Source organism: Volvox carteri, assembly GCF_000143455.1.
Source record: "Volvox carteri f. nagariensis unplaced genomic scaffold VOLCAscaffold_55, whole genome shotgun sequence".
Classification (NCBI taxonomy): domain Eukaryota; kingdom Viridiplantae; phylum Chlorophyta; class Chlorophyceae; order Chlamydomonadales; family Volvocaceae; genus Volvox; species Volvox carteri.
The window spans coordinates 404,034-423,143 of NW_003307598.1; the positions used below are offsets into that span (position 1 = coordinate 404,034).

A 19,110-nucleotide genomic window follows, 5' to 3' on the forward strand; every position below is an offset into this window, starting at 1 on the left:
ACACTAGTACGCTAAATTCAAACCGAACAATCTGCGTCAGGAACCTCAATAAAACGAGAGTCCCAAGTACTCAGGGGTACGCAACGGCCATCCGTCTGTTCCAATAGCAGCTAAACCACCATCAGCCTCAGCAACCTTGTCGAGGTCGTAGGCAAGCTCTTTGTAGGCGTTGTCAAGCATGGTGGTGGCACGTTTCTTGCGGCCAGGGAGGAGGACGCCAATTGCCGCGCAAGCAGCAACCAGGTTCGGGTGCTCGATCAGGTGCAAAGCTATGTTGCACTTGAAGAAAAAAAGAGCAAGATTCCAGAGGAACCGGGCGATGGCAACAGAAGAGGGGTAGAAGCTGCGAACGTCTGAACCGTGCGAGGGCGCTTCTTGACAGAGGCATCGAGGGGAGTGGAAAGGGTGGCGGTGGAGGGGTCGGCGGCGGGGCCGACAAAGGGGCCGGGAGGAGCGGAGGGGCCAGCGGACGGGCCGGCGGACGGATCGTTGGAGGGAGCAGCGGGGGGAGCGGCGGAGGGGGTGGTGGAAGGCCCAGGCTGCGGGCTGGGTGAGGGAGGCATTCTGGAGCCTCCTGCAGCCGCCTCCATCAGCTTCTTATCGCATGCTCTGACGTGCTGAGAGCAAACTTGTGACGGATTCTTAGCGCTAAGGATCTTGTTGCAGCGGACGCATTGTAGCCACACAGCACCATTTGTCAGCAGGACGTTGAAACGAACCCACCACGACGCGCGCTGCTTTGCCTTAGCTTCTTTGAGAACATTACCGTAGGCAGGGGCGTCTAAATTCTTGTCACCATACTTGTAAACTTCAATGTTGTCGGGCTGATGGTCAGGTTGCTTTGTGTCAGGCTTGTCCGCTTGATCTACCATAGCTGACCCGGAATAACATCTCTAGGTAAGGTACTAATGTGCAAGTATTATAATGCACAAGCCTCTATTTCTGGCGATTCTAATGCAGGACCCAGGCTGTCGTACAGCTTTCTCATTCTAATCCCAAAAGCAGGCCCTTCTCATTTATAGGGTGATTTCTCATTAGAATTATTCTACGTTAGAATTCTATTTCTAATGGTCGGCACAACCCTACGTATACAGCGCTGGATGCGAACCAAACCAAACGCGCTATTTGCCTAAATCCGCACACCCGCACCTGCACAACCTTGTTCGGTTATTTTCGTACAAGTCGTACCTGCAGTTGCACATAGTCCTTAGGATCCTGGCCGACCCCCCGAAGGTAATGTCCTTCGGACCGGGAGCCATTGCTACTGCCGCCGCCGCCAACGACGACATCGCCATCACCAGCGCCGGCGCCTGGAGCCGCTGCAGGCGGCATCTGCATCAACCCCAACTCCTTCTGCGCTCTTGCGTGTAGCATGAGGTCCGCTCCACACGCTCCGGAATCCACCATGAGGAGGGCCGCGTGGGGGGCCCCGCCGCCGGGGTCTGCGAAGCGGAGGTGCACGTGTGGCAGGTTGGCGATCTGCAGGTCGGCAATCAGACAGACAGACAGACAGACAGACAGAGAATGAGAGTGATGGACAGAAAGAAGGGCAGGAAGGAGAGGTAAAAGCTAATAAAAAGGAAAACGTAACCTTTTCAGATTTAATATCCGGGAATTGGGACTTGGAAAGCAACCGAACAGCAGGACGAAAAAGGAAAAAGGGGGCGGTTACGACGAAGCACGGACGGTTCACGAAAAAACCGACCTGGGGAAGACATTCCTGGGGAAGACGCAACGGATTGCCGTACGGCATCGTTTTAGGAAAAGAGTGACAGGTAAAGTACAGACTTAGGCATGACTAGGAACTCAGGGCGCTGCAATCAGAGACGATGATGGCAGCGGCGCGAATTTGGAGTTGGAGAATGACCCGTGGGTCCCTCACAACACGTGCTCACCATTACAATTGGCTCCCAAACCCAGTCCAACTCGTTGCCGTACTCGAGTGGGTGGTACAACAGCATTTCGTGTAACGTGTAAGGTACGGTACGAGCCGCGCGGCGTACGGCACGTGCCGTTGGGCTGCGCCCACTGGATGCCTTGCTACTGCCATCGCCATTATTGCTGCTGCTGCTACAACTGTTACTGCTGCTGCTTCTAGCTTCTGCCTGTCCTGTTAAGCTGCTGCTGCTACTACAGCTAGTGACGTCACTGCTACTGCTAGTACTACTGCTACGGCTGGTATCGCTGCCGCTCCTGGCGCTGCTTGGCGACGATTTCAAGTGTGGCGGTGACGGCGGCTGCAAGGAAAGCGAGGGTGACGGCACCGCGGTGACACTGAACGCCTGGCCTAGTGCCACGGATCCGCAAGGCTGACCCACGGGGTGACCCTTGCCGCCACCACCGCCATCAGCGGCTGCCGCCGCCCTACCGCTGGACCCGGCCGCCCCCGCCGCCGCCGTCGCAACGGGATCCTCGAAGGCCGCCGTCGATCGTGCCGCTGGCGGAGGCGGCCCTAGTACGGGACCAGCTGCACCGCTGCCTGCGTAACGGCTCGAGATGTGCGCCGTCGCCGTCGCCGTCGCGACCCCATCGCGGCTGGCAGACGACGCTGCGGCCTCCCCCAGACGCGGTGACCCGCACTCCTCCTCGAATCCAGATCCAGATCCGCAATCCGAGTCGGAACTGGATCCTGTTTCAGATCGGGGCCTTGAACCTACTGATGTCGCCGGCGCCGTCGCCGGCGCTGCTACTGCCACTGACGCTGTTGCTATTGCTGTGGATCCAGTCCCCGACTCCGCCGTCAACATGCATCCCGGGAGCACTCGAGGCACCTCCACGACCGCGCGCCTGCCGTACAAGCGAAACACCACACGATTCGCTGTACTTTATTTAGGGTTTTACTACACCCTAAGCATGTATATATATATATATATACATATATATATATATATGATGTGTGAAACAGGGGGGTGTATCTTCGCCCGTGGCAGCTACCCTGCGAAACCCTGCCTTCCCCGGTATTTCCGGGCACCCTCATCCAGTCACCCTAGTCAACTTCTCAGTGGATCGCTCAGGTTCCGCACCCACCACCAGCATCCAACGGAATCTGCCGGGTCGACAGCGGCGCAACTCCATTCCTGGTCGGCTCGCAGGTTAACTTTATCCCAGGTAACCACCGTCCATTAACTAGGGGCGCAATGCCTTCCACCATCGGAAGGACTTTGACCCACACGGGTATCGATATATATATATGTATATATCCCCACCTCCCTCCCCCTTCACCCACCCACAACGTACCCACCTGAAAAGGTCATGACCCACAATGCCGACCACCTCCCCTGGAGCCCCCCGCACAAGGCCCTCCAGTGCCATCACCATCAGTACGGGCTGACGAATGGACAGACCCCCGAGCGACCACGAGCCCAGCCGTACAAAGCGAGCTGCCACCTTGCCGGAAATGGACGCTGCGTGGGTCTCGCCAAAGGACTGCCCGCCCAGACGAGCCGCGGCCTAGGGAAGTTGGATGGAGAGGGTACGTATGTATGTATGTATGCAGCAGACATTGAGCCCTCCACACACATACAAACGCAAAACACAGACAGACATACACACATACAAACCCCACGTACACACAAACGCGGTACGTCACGTTTTTGCCGTACCCTTAGCCGTACTTACCTGCGGTGTCAACACGAAGCCGCTGGCCCCCGTATCCACAACGAAGTAGCCCCCGCCCTCCTGCCCGTTGATGGTGGGTCTAACCTGGCGGCGGTCCAGTGTTTGGTTTCGGAGGGGGTGACGGGGGGAGACTATCATGTGCCGAGTCAGGGAAACGACTAGAGGAGGGGGAGGGGGCGGAATACTTCTGAGTATGATAATGATGATAATGGGACAATCATAATATGATAATAATGATGATGATGATGATCATCATCACGATGTCGTGAGCGGAAGAAAAGGGTCAAAACTGCTAACGAAATCCAAAGCACCTGAGGCCATCAAAATCGAATGAAAATTCCGTATACTTCTACTACTAGAATAGCTTTCCAGAGTACTGACATACATACACACATACAGGTGCCCTACTAAGCCCAACTCCCTAGGCTTTCGGCTGGTTAAAAGAAAGTCGTTTCCTAATCAGGATCAAACCAGGATACTATTTCCCCACAAGCGAAGGGAGGGGGGTCGATGTACTCCTGGGTTTTAATAGGGTTTTACGTTTTCAGATTAGGCCTTTTTTAAACCCTTAAACCCTTAAGCTTATCCTAAAGCAACCCAGTTCAAGTGTGTGCGTGTGCGTGTATGTATGTATGTGCCCACCAGGTAGTGTCCGCTGGCCGCCCTCCACAGCGGTACCCCCTGACCCCCTCCGCCTCCCGGGGGGCTGTAGCTCGTGTCCCCCGGAATGGGGGGAAGCAACGGTAAACCGAAATCCGTCGGCGGCGGGAGCTGCAGCAGCTGCTGCGGCGGCGGCGGCGAGGGGAGAGAACCCGCCTCCGCCGACGCCACCCTTGGTAGAGGAGGCGGCGATGTCCGTAGCGGCTCTGGCGGCTGCAGCAGTAGCAGCGGCGGCGGCGGCGGCAATGGCGCCACTCGTTCCGCTGCTCCTGAGTTGGTCAGGTAAGCGTGCTGGCCGCCGTTGGAGGCCTTATGTAGCGCACTCGAGGGGTACGACACACTGCGGGTGCGGCGTACGGCATAAAGACGTGACAGAAGGGGTGACATACATACAAAAGTACGTCTCAGCATCATACTCGGCTTCGCGGACTCTTCCCCTATTCACACGGATGCATGCAACATACACACATACATACAGACATACAGGATACACATTCTTCATAACACACAAGAGACAGAGTACGAATCGGGTGCGCCTGCTCCCCCCTTCTCGCGCATTTGCGGCCCCCCCCCGGACTTTATGGGTGCGAGCCACCCATCGAATCACACAGATCGCCCCCTCACACACACATACCACCCTTCCCATCCAGCACCTTCCCCCCCCTTGTAGCAGCACTTGAAAACCCCACGGCCGCCCTCTCAACCACCAACCGCCAACCGCCACCTACCCCTCTGCCCACTCCTTCCACTCCCCTAGCTCCCACATCTCCACGTCGGCACACATGCGGTGGTTGAAGCCCAGCAGCCGCCAGTCTCGCCGCCGTACAAACACTCGTACTCGGAGCTGCGGGGAGAGAGAGCGACGTACATACATACGTACGCACGCCCATACGCGTCTCAGCTCCGTAGGATACGTCCTTAAATACATACAGATATACAGACACGGGAATATGCAGACACAGAAATGAGCTATGTTTTCGTGTAGAACCTTACAAACATACAAACCCACAGATTCCGCTACAGGATTTCGACCAAGTGGTTGACTTTGATCCCTTGTCGTAACGCCACTAATTCTGTAAACTTATTGCCAGATGTTGTTTTTCCTTCTTCCGTGCATTGCAAAAACCAAAGTCATGGTCCGACTTAATGCATGCGGATGCAGACATACATACAAATGCAACCATGTCTAAGACGGTGGCTGAAGGTTGCAGGTGAGGGGAGTGCCAGAAAACGAAACACAGGCAGGTGGCCCCGTTTCCCCCTCCCACTAGACGCAAAACCCGCGTGAGCGGCCCCGGAACAGGAGGATGCACGTGCTTGTGTGTCTCTGTCTGTCTGTCTGTCGGCTTGCATGTGTCAGATTTAAAGTAATGGACTTGCGAATTGAAAAAGGCGGGGGCATGTGTGTATGTGTACGGGTTTATACGTGTGCGTTCATTCACCCTCACACCCTTTCATCCACACCCGTACTCACCTTCCTGCCCCTGACTCGCAACCCAATGGCAACGACCTCATCCGCCGCTGGGCTCCCTGGAGCTCCATGGGTCAGTGCTACCGCCGCCGTCTTACGCCCACGTGCAGTAGTAGTGCTACCGCTTCCGCCGCTGCTGATATGCGTAGCTGCAGCAGTAGCGGTGGTAGTGTCTGACGCCGCCGCGACTGTAGCTGTAGCCGCCGTGGGAGGGGTGCTGCTACTGTTACTGCTGCCGCTACTGCTTTTGCACAATCCGCCGCTCGTGTCCACCCTCGTCGTTGTCGCCGCCGCCGCCGCCAACTCACTGGAGCTCATCACGGCACTGTCCTCCGACAAGTTGGACCCACCATCCGAGGTAAAACCGCTGCTCCCTTCCCCTATGTCAAGATTGCTGCTGCCACTGCTAACGCCGCGGTGGCTGCTACAGCCGCTACTGCTGCTGTTGATGCTGCCGGCAGCTGCAGCGCCCTTCATAACGGGTGCCGGCAGTAGCTCAATGTCGAAGCGGTCCTGTAAGTGAGGCTGTAGCCAGCAACCTGTACGGATGTACGTCGTCATCAGCACCGCCTGCGGGGTAATGGTCAAAGGGGGGACCCCCGCAGGAGGGACGGGTACCGATGGCGGGCGGCAGTTATCGTGTGTGTTTTATTCATAAGCGGCTAAGGGGGGTGGAGGTCAACCTCCCCAACCCCATCATCATCTTACCCCCCCTATCTCCCCCACCCGCCAACTCCTCGGCCCCCCAACCCCCACTACTTCCCCCCTTTTTTATTAGGCCACGTTGTTACAGGTCGGAGAATCGTTTAAACATTTGCCACGTGCGAACACACCAGCCCACGTGCGAACACACCAGCAGCAGCTCCCCACCCACCTCGTGGTCATCACACTCCATAACTCGGACTAGCCCCGCACTGTCCACCTAAGGGGGTGTGCGTGACGGGTGGTATAGATAGCGGATTGGGAAGGCGGACGGATGGGCAGGAAATAGATGCGAAGTAACAAAGTAAAAATAACCTACTACAACTGCAAAGGCCAGATCCGGATCCAGAACAATAAGATCCTGTACGACACACAAGAGGATGACAAAACGGTAGACAGGCTCAGGCATGACCCAAATGGGATGTTGAGAATGGCCCGACGGAATGGTGGTTGCTGGTTGGTAGTTGGATGGTTGTGTATGTATTTGCATGTGTGTGTTGGCCCTTGGCGATGCCCATGATGGCCGTGTATGACAGGCTGATGGTCGGCCTCCACCTAACAAAGCTCGCACCTCCCAGCAGCCGCCGTCTTTGCGGCCGTCGTAGCCCCATTTGAAAGTAAGCTGGGGACCGCGGATCTCCTCTGTGAAGCTGCCAGAAGCTGTCCAGCGCAGGCTCCAGCTGACCGCGATGCCCAGGTGCTTGCCTCGGCCGGAAACAACCGCCTGCGGAACGGCATTCGACGATCAAATTTTGGCACGCCCCAGCCTGTTCCCAAACCTTTCTGGCCTATGCTAAAACTCGATAACTAGCGACCGCTAGTTGCCTATTGTGGTGTTACGCTCCGCCCGCATTGTAATGTCGAGATGGCAACTGAAGGGCGGTACGGTCTTGGGACGCTGGTCAAAAGCTGTTTACATACCTCGACATCAGGGCCCAATTTGTCAATTCCTTGGGCTTTCCGCAGCTCCTCCAGCACATGCTCCAGCGCCACGGATTGCCTGCTGCCAGTCCGGTCCTCGAGTGTTGATGCTCTTGCCTTTAACTTGTTTGCGCAACATCCATGATGGCGAAATGAAATCCAAGGAAAAGCTGCGAATTGGGGTGGCCGTGACGCCGCTCGCCTTAACAGACAGCCGCCGGTAAACGGCGTGCGCCGCATCATATAGCACAATCCTTATCACGCATATGCTTAAGTACTGTTATCACTGTTCGTGCAATGAAAAAATGTATGCTAATGCATTTTTACACTAAGAGAACACAAAGCATCGAAAAAACACGAGACCCTAAGCTAGAAGGTGTGAAGAAATATGATAAAAAAAGAAGTTTGTCTTGTTTGCTACAAGCTTCTTGAGCTCGTAAGGCCCAGACGAGCCAATGGACCACCAGACTCCGCAAAAGAACAAAGAAAAACAGGCGAAAAATTTACAGTCATAATAAGCTAATTGCGCTCGTGGCTAGTTCACCAAATTTCGAAAAACAGGCTCGCCTCCTCCCACACTTTTCTTGCCTGCGGGTACCCCTTCGTCCGTACGGCCCCTGAGCGGTAAGGCAACTACTCAAAGAAAACCACACAAAACCTACAGATGGGGCAAGCCCGACCTGCATTACACCCTACCGTTGGGACGGCTAACATCAATCGCCCAACTCTGCCCAGCAGCACAAACAGAGACAAATCAAGCTACTATGATGCCTGGAAGGGATGTAAAGCCCAAGGTGGTGCGAGCCCCCCATCTTATGCTATTAAAGACACATTTTCGCCCGGGGTTAACAGGTGTCAGAAACAAAATCCCGGGGGTCCACATGGAGCCGATTATTCGTCCAATGCGCATTAAAATAGTCCTACAAATCCTCAAGCAGCGCAGAGACATCGAGCTCGTGAGGCGTGAGGCCCGTCACCTTGCCTTCAACGTCCGCACAGTGCCGGTCACACCATCCAGGTCGTAACCCAAGGCCCGGAGGACACCGAGGACCTTCACGTCCCGACAACGCAAGACGCAAATCCTCCTTGAGCACACGATGGTACATGGACCCCTCTGAATCAATCAATTTCTTCCAAAAGCAGAAGACTAGCCTAGCCAAGGAAACATGAGGAGGGTGCTGGTCAAATTTCGCGGAAAAAGCAGCGCGCATTTGGAGGGGTTTTCACGCATGCCAGCCAACAAAGGAATGTACGCCGTAACCCTACCACCCGATCCGTAGCCGCTTTCTCAAAAAGATCGACCCGCGAACCCGCAGCCTCTAAAACTTGCACTAAGAGACCAGGTCCCCAAACCTGCGCTCCGTAAGAAACGAATTGGTCAGATCTACCACTTTTTAACAATAAAAAAAGATCTAAGTGTCGAAACACTTCAGACCAGCAGCTTTGGGCAGCGGTCCCTGACGACGTATAACTTAATAAAGCAACAACTGAAAAACGCCACACGCTGCCTCACCGCGAAGCGCTCGTTGGTGCAGGATATGAAGGGCGGTGGGAGGCAGTCTGGGGCGTAGTGGATGCCTGGGTACTGCGTACTCGACCGACCCAGTCAATAACAAGGTTTAACTATCCGCTGGCCGTTCCCCCAACTAGACATCACGAACGGTAGTCCCAAAGACTTCACCTTCCGCACACGCACAAATTACTGGAAGTGGACATCGCTCCAGGATCATTCAACAGTCTCGCCTGTAGGCACCACCCTCGTGCTCCGCCAAGTCTAACTCACCGACCACTATGTGGTCGGTGAGTTCCTGCACATCTGAAAACCACCCATTCATGTCGCCTGCAATAAGAACTTCATCTGTTCGCAGCCTATTGCATCGCAACAGTGTGTTTAACAGGATAAAAACACGATCAGGAACCCCCATGCGGGTTCGTCCATTAGGCATGTCATACATACGCGAGCCTTGTAGTGCTGTGTAGACTGCACCAACAAAAAAACACTCCCATGCATAACGAAAACATTTGACTTGATCCGAATCCATACTGTCTCCATTCCCCTGGGGGTACGCGACACTCCAAGCAACCGGACCTGATGCACACCCTCCCCTTACCAACGACCCCCCTGAGCACAGCATAGCCGCGACCCCTGCAAATAGCAGGGATAACCACGGCAATGGTACCACAGCAATGGATGACCACTGCGAACTCAAAATGTTGAATGAGCGTAAAGCCAGATGTGGGCTTTGCAGTACAGGGCAGTTGGAGCCTTGGCTAGAGCGCGTCCTGCACGCCAAGAAGCATTGATTTGTCCAAAATCACACTCCAAGACGATTTATCAGGACAATTGCGCATTTTGCATTAGGTTCTTTACCGTTGCACGTTTTAGCAGTTCATCGGCCGTACCTTTAACGAAATGAACCGAAATCCTTCTAATCATTCCAGTAGCGCGTGTATCTTTTTGCATTTAATGATACCGAATAAACTTCTCGCACGGAATCCGACTCTCGTAGAAACATTTTTACCTTGACCGCCTGATCACTTTAGCTCTGATTGATTGCAACGGCTTCCCTTTTTACAAGTCTGTGGAGTGCTGAGTCTCCAAAATGGATCAGCGTGCTCAGGTGTCGGAGACGGAACCGTTGTTGCCTCAAAGCGTGGCGCCAGAAGGGTGAGCTTTCGAACCGTAGCGGCACAACCATCGCAAAAGCCTGACAGGTTACTTTATTTCGACTCGCGGCAGAAATGCACTTGAAAAGGGCCGAAACCAGAACAGTTCCCCCTTCAAGACTGCGTTCTTGCAACGGGTTCCAACCGAGGTATTTCCATCGGGAGCTTGATTTGGGGACCCTTGCGCTGTATTCCTAGTAGTTCTCACCATAGGTAGACGAAATCCAGCACCCAAATTTTGAGGAAGTGTGGTATGCAAATTGACAACCTCTGTTCAGCCTTTTGCTGAGCCCTACTTATTAGTTGAAGCCGAATGGTCGTAGTTTTTGGCCGACAGCGAAAGAGCTTATCACCTTGGGCTGTTATTGCAGGCTGCCCACCAATCACAGTTCTACGGTTTTCTGGGCATCGGCTCTGCGATCCTTTGTAAGTTTCCGGGAAGGCGGGGATTACGACCATACATCAAGTGATTGGGACATCAAGCTTAGCCGGCCTTTGGTGCCAGCGTCCACGGGCGGTCAACCTCCGCATCATCGCACGCAACCCCGTCCCACACACCACCCAGGAAGCCCACAGACTGGCTTGCTTCGCTTAACCAAACTGCCCTCAAGTATTATTGCTCCACTTCCTAGCTAAGCTGGGACCTTCGCGCCGGCTCATTATCCCCTTAACTTTGCAGACGGGACAGTAGCTGTGTCCATGAACTTTGTGAACAAGGCCAGCATGCAGATGCTCCCCCTGCCAAATGTGGTAATGGTGATGCAAATGGTGGCAACGTTTATCATCCTTCACCCGCTGCTGGAGCTGGGGTACCTGGGCTTCCCTCGGGTGAGGGTTCACGGGTACACGGCAAGGGGCAGCACGGCACGTTCTACCATGCCGCAAAACTCATCCCACGCCAAGCCAATGCATGCTGTATGTTATGTGGTAGCCTGATTTCGTGTCGGGTTACCGTTGGGATGTGCTTCCTTGCATGTTACAAGGCGGCAGCCTGCACGCCCGTTGGTCTGGGGAAGTTTTGAAACCCTTGGGCCCGTCCCGGGATCCGAATGGCATAGGCTGGCATGCGCTTGCTATTTTGTTATTTATTATCAAAAGGTGCTTGAACCTGCCTTCAAACCCAAATGAGCCCCCCCTTGGGGATAGCAAGCCATTCGAATCGCCACGCCAGAAGTGCCGCATCAGAGGAAGATACATATGTCGAATGAGCTGGCGCTTTGGTGGCGCTGTCGGTAAGCAGCACTTTTACCGAATAAGTGCCTAAATGAATGTAACGGAATCCAACCGACCACCCTGTCCCTTGTTGGTGCTTCCATACCTCGTTTCGTTACTCTTCTCCTTCTGTACCTCTTTTCTCCCCCTTGCAGTTTTCATGGCAGACCTGCAAGCGCCTCTTTTGGATTACTGTGCTGTACACGGCCAACGTCGGCTTTGCGTTGTAAGTTGTTGCTCTTGCTGCTGCTACTGTTGTCGCTGGACCGCTAAGGAAACATGGCTGTTCCCAGAGATATGCTGACCGTATACGGGCCGTTCGACGAGGGGCCGCGGGGTCTGTCCATGAGCTGCTGAGAGAGCGTATGTGTGTGGGGGGGAAAGGCGAACCACGAGCGAGTGAAGTTGATGCCAATGAAAGACTGCTGCGGCAGATGTAAAGAAACCACAACTAACCAGTCGGCGGTGTGTGTGGGGGGGGAAGGATCGGTGGAAGAGCCCTGGCGGCGGCTGGCAGACTACAGACCTGATTGGAGTTTACCGTTAGGGTTGCAGTTTGCTCTCATCTGTCGTACCTGGGTGGCTTCATTGCACATTGAATTAACAATAGGCGTGAAACTTGCACATGAAACATATCCGCTCACCCCCATCCATGCGTATGCCTAGCTAACCACCACCGTCACCACCGCCGCTGCCCCTGCCGCCATCTAAACCACGATTCAGATTCGGCCTCAAGACGCTCAACATCCCCATGTATAATGTCTTGAAGCGCCTGACGCCGATGATTATTCTAATTGTCAAGGTTGGTGTCGATGGGCTGTCGTGGACAGCTGTTCACAAGTCGTTAGTGCGATGTGGTGGCGCGTTACTAGTTATTAACGAGCAGTTTGTGTGCTGCTTTTGCGTTTTGGCATCTAATGAATTGGTTTTGCGTTCATTTGCGTCTTGTGTACTGGTGTATATATATTAAATTCGTCCAGTGAGGATTGGTTGATCCATGGCCCCAGAAGGTATGCTTTACGCTTAATATCCTAAAAATTCCTCATGACCTCGATGCGATGTTGCGCGTTCGAATCTCCCACATGTATGTATTGATCCTCTTTGATTTCGATTTCGGACCATTTCTTTTCTCTCTTTTGCAGGCTATTTACAAGAAGCGCTGGCCGCGGCTGGAGATTTCGTTGGCGGTGTTTCTCGTGGTGGCGGGCTGCGTTGTGGCGGGGATTGGCGACCTGTCCTTTGACCTGATGGTAAGTGAAATAATGGTGATACTCGATTGAAAGTCACGGTTGGGACGGATGGGGCCGGGCTGGATGAATTGAATGGGGCCGGGTCGGATCTAGCTGAACGCGGCCGGGTGCGGCGGAGGCCACCGCAGGGGCAGCAGCAGGCGCGGAGAGGGGCGTGTGGGGGACGGATGACTCGGTCGGTCGCGTAGTCTACCAGGCTCCCAGTTGGAGGGGGTTATTCCGGGAAGGGGCGTTCTCGGGGTCGTCCAGCTCCCGCACGAGGCCACGACTCTGCGTGTACTGCTCAGCAGTATGCGGCTCTAGTTGAGACGGAGGGAAAATGTACAGGTGGTTGGCAGGGCGGCAAGGCAAGGATGATGATGCAAACGCGCAGGAGTCGCGGTGATAATCTCACAGGCATTCCACGATGGATTCCGTCAGCGCAGAATCAGACAGGCGGAGAGGAGGACAACGGGCCTCTGGGTCTTGCCTGGCTCTGCTGTATGGAAATGAAATTTTCTTTCCATTCTTTTCAAATGATCAGCTGCGACCTCTTGACTTTGCAAACTAGCTACCGTGCTGCTGCTGCTGCTGCGCTTGTGCCTCTGCTGCCTAACCGCCTGTCTACCCGCCTGCTTACCCGCTTGCCTGCCTACCTGTCTGCCTGCCGCAGGGCTACGTGTTTGCGCTCATGTCTTGCACCATGCAGGCTGCCTATCTTCTGCTTGTAGAGTTTCAGGTGCGTGAAATGCCGTGATGGTGGACCCATCGGGCTGTGTGGGGCTTATGCGGCGTCTGGGTCCCGGACGGAAAGCCACAATAATATGTTTTGTGGTTTATTGGCTGAAGTGATAAGGTTGTGGAGGTGGATAGGCTATCAGGTGGAAGCGATATGGGTCTCTTGGCTTTTCGACGAGTTTCCGTTCTTCGCTCTTTACGTTTTCGCTACATGAGTGCGGACATGTGACACACAGATTCGTTTTCCTTGTCCTGCATATGCTTTTGTGTCTTCCATGCGCGATCATGGTGACTGAATCAGCATGTTCATGACTTGAACAAATTGATCTGGATGCGGATGCGGATGGTAATATGCCTGTGCAGGGCGAGGAGGGCGTGAGCACGTCTGAGATGCTCTACTACAACGCCATTACTTCAGTGCCGTTCCTGCTGTTGGTGGTGGCGGGCACGGGCGAGGGGGCCAGGCTGACGACGGCCTACCAAACCGCTTTGGAGGTGCACGGGGCTGCGTCACTGTGGTTCACGCTCCTTTCCTGCTCGCTGATGGTGGGTCCAAAGTCCTAGGGGTCCTCTCGTGGAGGTTTTCCAGGGGATGGTGGGTCCTATGGTTCATCATTTCGTGTTGCGCGCTGGCGTGTCCAATGGGTTTTACTGATGGTGGGTCCAAAGGGGTTGGAGGGTTTCATGTGGGGGATTTCGGGATGAACACATACATGAACTGCTGCTACAGACGTTGATGCTAATACTGTTCTCTGGTTTTCCCTCCCTCTCCATTTCCCGCCTTTCCTCCTTCGGCAGGGCTGCCTTTTGAACTACTCTTTGTTTCTGTGCACGGTCAACAACAGCGCATTGACCACGACCATTGTGGGGGTCATTAAGGTGCGAGGGAAGTAGGAGGAAGGGGAAAGAGGCGAGGGGATTGAGGGAGGGGCGGCGACCAAACACGCGGGGGGCAGGGACGGTCCGTTCTGGATGTGGCGAGCTGGCCCGAAGGCGCGAGGGGGGTTGCTACGCCTGCGGTGCGGCTCTACGCCGCCATGTGTTCCTGTGAGGGGAGGTGTGGGGAGGGTCTGCACGCTACTGAGGTGCGCAGTGATGGGATCTGGGAGGGGGGGAATGGGGGGTTGCGAAGAGGCCTGCGTGTGTGCGATTCCGTGTGTGTGTGCGTGTCTTTGAGATTGGCCCATTTCAATCCCCAATCCTCGTGATTTAGGGTTTGGTCACAGTCCGCGTTACCCGGCTTGTAAATGCTCGCAGGGAGTTGTGGCGGTGTTTCTGGGATTCTTCCTGTTGGGCGGCGTCAAGTTCAGCGTCGTCAACGTGGCCGGCATCACCCTCAACACCATTGGTGAGTGTGAAGCCTCTGCTGCCTCCAGTGCTGCTGCTGCTGCTACTGCCGCTCACCTCCCCGCTATATCCAACACATACACACATACTGTACTTCGCCATAATGCCACGGCCGATTTAGAGGAGGTTCTAACCACATGTAGTTGGATCCATCACACGCTTGAGTAGGACTGCTTTTAAAAAAGCAGTCCTATGGCCAACCGCAATTACGCCTGTTTGCAAGGCGGGGAAGATTGGATGGGAAGGGTTTGGTGGCTCCATCCCATCTACCCCTAACCTATCCCACCTCGTTTGCAACTCAAACGCCCAACACGGCAACCACATCTCCTCTGTTGCTATTTCCATGCCATGTCCGCTATGCTTCAGGTGCCGCCTACTACGCGTACCTGAAGTACCAGGAGAAGCGCATGACGAGAAGGGCCATGGTGGTGAGCAGCTCAGGCGGGCAAGAGGACGGGGCGGCGTCGGTTGGCGTGGTAGCGAGTCCAGTTGTCGTTGGGAACGGTGCCGTACAATCGTACTATGTTGTACATGCTTGCGATGTTGTGCAAGATCGGGATGTAAATTACGTTGTGGATGTCGTACAGGGCAAGGGCGTTGTCCATGCTGTGGATGTCGTACAGGTACATGATATCGTACAGGCGGATGGCCGTAGGGGCCGGTTGTTGGGACAGAGGAGTGGCGGGCGCTCGCTGCGGGTCTCGGAAGTATAGTAGCGTGTACGTGGGGAAAGTGGGCCGTGTTTTTATAGTAGTTTGCAGAGAACAGTTTGACACAGATACACAGCCTATAGCAAAGCTTTCCTTCGCTTTGCGAGCAAAGAAAGTTGTGATCTCGCCATATTTGCGTTATTCCTCCTTTTTCGGTGTCGGTACATTCTTACCGTGATAATTTTAATTAACACTATTTTACGTGGATAAATTTTCTTGTTGTTATTTTTCCGCCCTGCTTTTTTTTTTATCCAGGATCGGGATTTATTCCTCTAGGCCGGCGGGTCGAAATCTTCTTCAGATTTATTGTTTCCCTGTTTGCTTTGGATTGTCGTTCTATGATTCTGCGTCTCTTATGTAGCGCGCGTGTAGCGCGTGTAGCGTTGCCTGATACGATTGATGAAGCTTAATAATGCTTTATGGCGAATTTTAGTGTGGCTATCCATAGAACGTCTTTTTTTGTTGGAGCTGGCTTTTTTTATCTTCTTCATACCTTGGGAATCAGCATCAAGAACGGCAACTTTTTTCCTTGATTCAATAAAACAGAAATGTTTTACTGTAGTGATGTAGCATATATGCGGCACTGCTTTGTGTGCTGCACGGCTTGCGGCGCTGGTTGACACTGTTACAGGTGTTAAAAAAGGAATAGGAATAGGCAAAAGCCCCTGCGTGCTTTGTTTTTTGCGGCCATCACGGTACAAAATAAACCTCGACCCGTTGTACCTCGCGATACATGCAGAGATGGCGCCGTATTGTACGGCAAACGTACGGCAATCTGTTGCATGCTAGGTGGGGTGTCTTTGTGCACAATGTGATTAGTTTGCGAATGTGCCCGGTTGCTGGATTGTGCAATCAGGGGCATGATTGCGCTGACAGACTGACGGATACGACGACAAAACACGTATTTTCATGCAGTTGTCCGATAGAGTCGGTGCATTGATTGGACCCTTAACGCTAGTATTTTTATCGATAACATTATCGGTAAGTATGATGATGGTGAAGATGATGATGATGATGATGGTGATGGTGATGGTGAGGAGGAGGAGAAGTGGGAGAGTTAAGGGCGGTTTTTTCGCTGCACAAGTTTGCCTTTGTGAGGGTGGCCCTATGTGTTTGAAAGTATGGTGCAACTGCTCCCCGCGAACATTACGCGACTTCAATAATAGCATCACACATGTGTTCCTCAGTTTCCCATTAGTAATAATCACCTCGCAAAGACGTGTCCTGTTTAGGCTCTTTGCTTCGCCCTTGTTTAGGGTCTCGAGGGGTTTAGCTGCGGTACAGTCGTTTTGTCACACGTAAACGTCCCGCGTACAGCCATTTTGCTTTTATTGATGCTCTTGTCGCTGTCGTCGTCGTGCCTCCGCCGCGACCTTTCCGTGTTTTTTTTGCGATCAACCAATGGCGACCTGGTCCTGAATATCGCTTTGCACTTTGCCCCATGTTCGTGTACTTCGTCGCTCTAATTACGCCCGCTCGCGCATGTGTGGTTCGTGTCGTGTTGTTTCGTCTCGTAAGGGAAAAAAGCAAAAAAAGTTGTCACTCAGCTGCGAGTTGTTATGCCCTGTTTACAGAAAGATCTTCGGGTCAGAAAACGATTGATGGATTTTGAATCGGTAGATCCAAATGGATGGGTCTATGGGGCTGGATGAGCGGTGCAGGGACAAGTGCGACCCCTGAGTGGGTTACCCCGTGCGTGAGGGGGAGACCTATATGTGTGACCATGTGCCGTACGACGGAAGGGCATCACGCAGGTGTATGCTGTCGAGCGTTGTGGCTGAATGGCGGCGGCGGCGGCCGGGGCAGATGCGCTCCGAAACCCTGTGTATGAGCCCATCGCAGCCCCCGGGGGCCATACACACCCGCCACACCTCCATGGGTCGGGGAATACCTGTCGGACTGAATGTTATTAGTACGGATTTACCTGTAGGGCATAATGCATAAGTCCCCTGATTTGAATGACGAGGATTACGTTGCGCCGCATCTCCTTTGCGCCTCCTCTTCTCCGCGGTGTTGTCCTGCATACGCGTATGCACACACCACGGCGTCCCTCGCCTCCGTGTGTTTGTCCGTTATTACATTCCCGGCTGCTGTTATTACCGCACCCCCCTATCCTACCCTACCGTACGCCCATGTCCCTCCTTCCTCCTTGCAGGCCTCTCCCAGCATCGAGCCTCTGACGGGCATGGCCAGCATGACGGGTATGGGTGGCGGCAACCTGCTGTCGCCGGTACCCACGAGCGCGGGGGGCCTGGGCTTATTGGGCAGCGGAGAAATTGTGGATGCGAGCAAAGAGGTGCGCGTTTTACTTGCATGTGTGCTTGCTTGCTTGCTTGCTCCGTTACCTGCGTGTATGTATGTATGTATTTGGGGTGTTTGGCAAGAGGCCTGCTTACTAAGCTTGCACACTCTTGTTGTGGACACACAAGGTCGAAGATCCAAGTTATCTGAACCACAACGCAGTTTATTCCACAACTGATGTCTTGAAGGGCCCTTGGCCCATGGAACAAGGCCTCGTTTGTTGTAACGAAACATGTATGTTTTATTAAATCTAATCTATCCTTAGAAAACTTGAATCTTTTACTACGTCGTGACCTTAAAACCCTAAGGAAAGAACGTTCAAGCTCAAAGGGATGCGTGTATGTATATGCTTCCGTGGAAGCGCGCTTAGTCAGTAGTAGGACGAACGGATGAGTATCGTTACCAATACCACCCGTTCCAGCAGTGTAATGACATGTGTGCGTACGTATGTACTCATGTAGTGTATGTATGTACGTATGTAACGCAGCACCGGCCGTACACATATGCAGGTTCTCGCGGAGGTGGTGACAGAGACGGCCTGGGCAGGAGGGCGGCAGCCCAACGCGATGCGCCGTCATCCGGCGGCCTGAAAGAGGTGTCGTGATGCCGGCCGGCGGCGGAGGGCCCGTTTTGGGCTGGTGTACATGTACGAACATACGGTAAATGTAAGGAGCATGCCTACCTACCTGCACACACACCTGATGATGGGTCGTCCCAGGGACCAGGGTTTGCATGAGACATCTGAGACATGCGACCTGACTGTAATTAGCACCACGACGAGACCCACGGGTCTGTGGGACAGAGGTCACATCGTCGCTTAGTCACACAGCAGTTTTCGGGACAGGAAAAGCAGCAGCAGCAGCAGCAGCAACAGTAGCCGTGCGGTGGCGGCCCCGAAAAGCGGGAGCTGGGGCGGGTGGTTGTACGGCGATTGTACGGCCCGTGGCCATCTGGCGGTTACAACTTATGCCTTTATCCTTTGCGGTTTTTTTTGCCTTCTTTTCTCCGCGTCCTCCGACAGCCATTAGCTGCTGCTTACCCATGCATGCCCATGTTACCCACGTGTCATCGTGCGAATTGACTCGTGTGTATTCATGTGTGCTGAGTACAGAATCATCGCTTTTGTATTGACGCGTACGAACGTGCATTTTTGGGTGAGGGCATGGCTGCGGGTATGTGCATAGCCCCATGCAGGGATGGGTTTCTGACGTGGTGGCTTGCGCGCGACGCTCGCTCTGCCGCGAGTCGGTTTCAAGATGCGTGAGTACGGCACCGTACGCCGTATGATGGCGTACTCCGGTATTTAGTGTTTGGAGGTAGTGGCGGGAGAAGAGGGAAGCTCTAAAACGGGGACAGGATGTCAGTTGGAAGGGATGGCTGCCCTTTCCTGGCCTGGTTTCCCGAGAGCTGGGCGTGAGGGGGATGAGGGAGGGGAGGGGGGGGGGAAATGGGGAGGAGGAGACGCTCGAGTTACTGCTGCTGCGGCTTCGGCGTTTGCTATGCGTTGATTCTTCTCTGGCTCTCAGGCAGGCTA

General features: G+C 54.0%; 2 protein-coding genes across 2 annotated transcripts; one reads left to right on the plus strand and one right to left on the minus strand.

Annotated features, from left to right (window-relative positions):
- Positions 1-1,167: 1,167 nt before the first annotated feature.
- VOLCADRAFT_96785 (uncharacterized protein) lies at positions 1,168-7,615 on the minus strand (the record flags this gene model as incomplete). The annotated part of the gene is made up of 12 exons (XM_002955846.1): positions 1,168-1,479; positions 2,319-2,535; positions 3,242-3,450; positions 3,619-3,702; positions 4,261-4,618; positions 5,007-5,122; positions 5,753-5,898; positions 6,289-6,319; positions 6,624-6,671; positions 6,771-6,812; positions 7,023-7,175; positions 7,373-7,615. 12 exons carry the CDS (start codon positions 7,613-7,615, stop codon positions 1,168-1,170), a joined length of 1,959 nt encoding a protein of 652 aa, XP_002955892.1.
- A 3,123-nt stretch (positions 7,616-10,738) lies between these two features.
- On the plus strand, positions 10,739-14,733 carry VOLCADRAFT_66339 (uncharacterized protein; the record flags this gene model as incomplete). The annotated part of the gene is made up of 8 exons (XM_002955787.1): positions 10,739-10,867; positions 11,407-11,477; positions 11,975-12,053; positions 12,394-12,501; positions 13,154-13,219; positions 13,582-13,764; positions 14,017-14,097; positions 14,476-14,733. 8 exons carry the CDS (start codon positions 10,739-10,741, stop codon positions 14,731-14,733), a joined length of 975 nt encoding a protein of 324 aa, XP_002955833.1.
- Between the last annotated feature and the right edge of the window lie 4,377 nt (positions 14,734-19,110).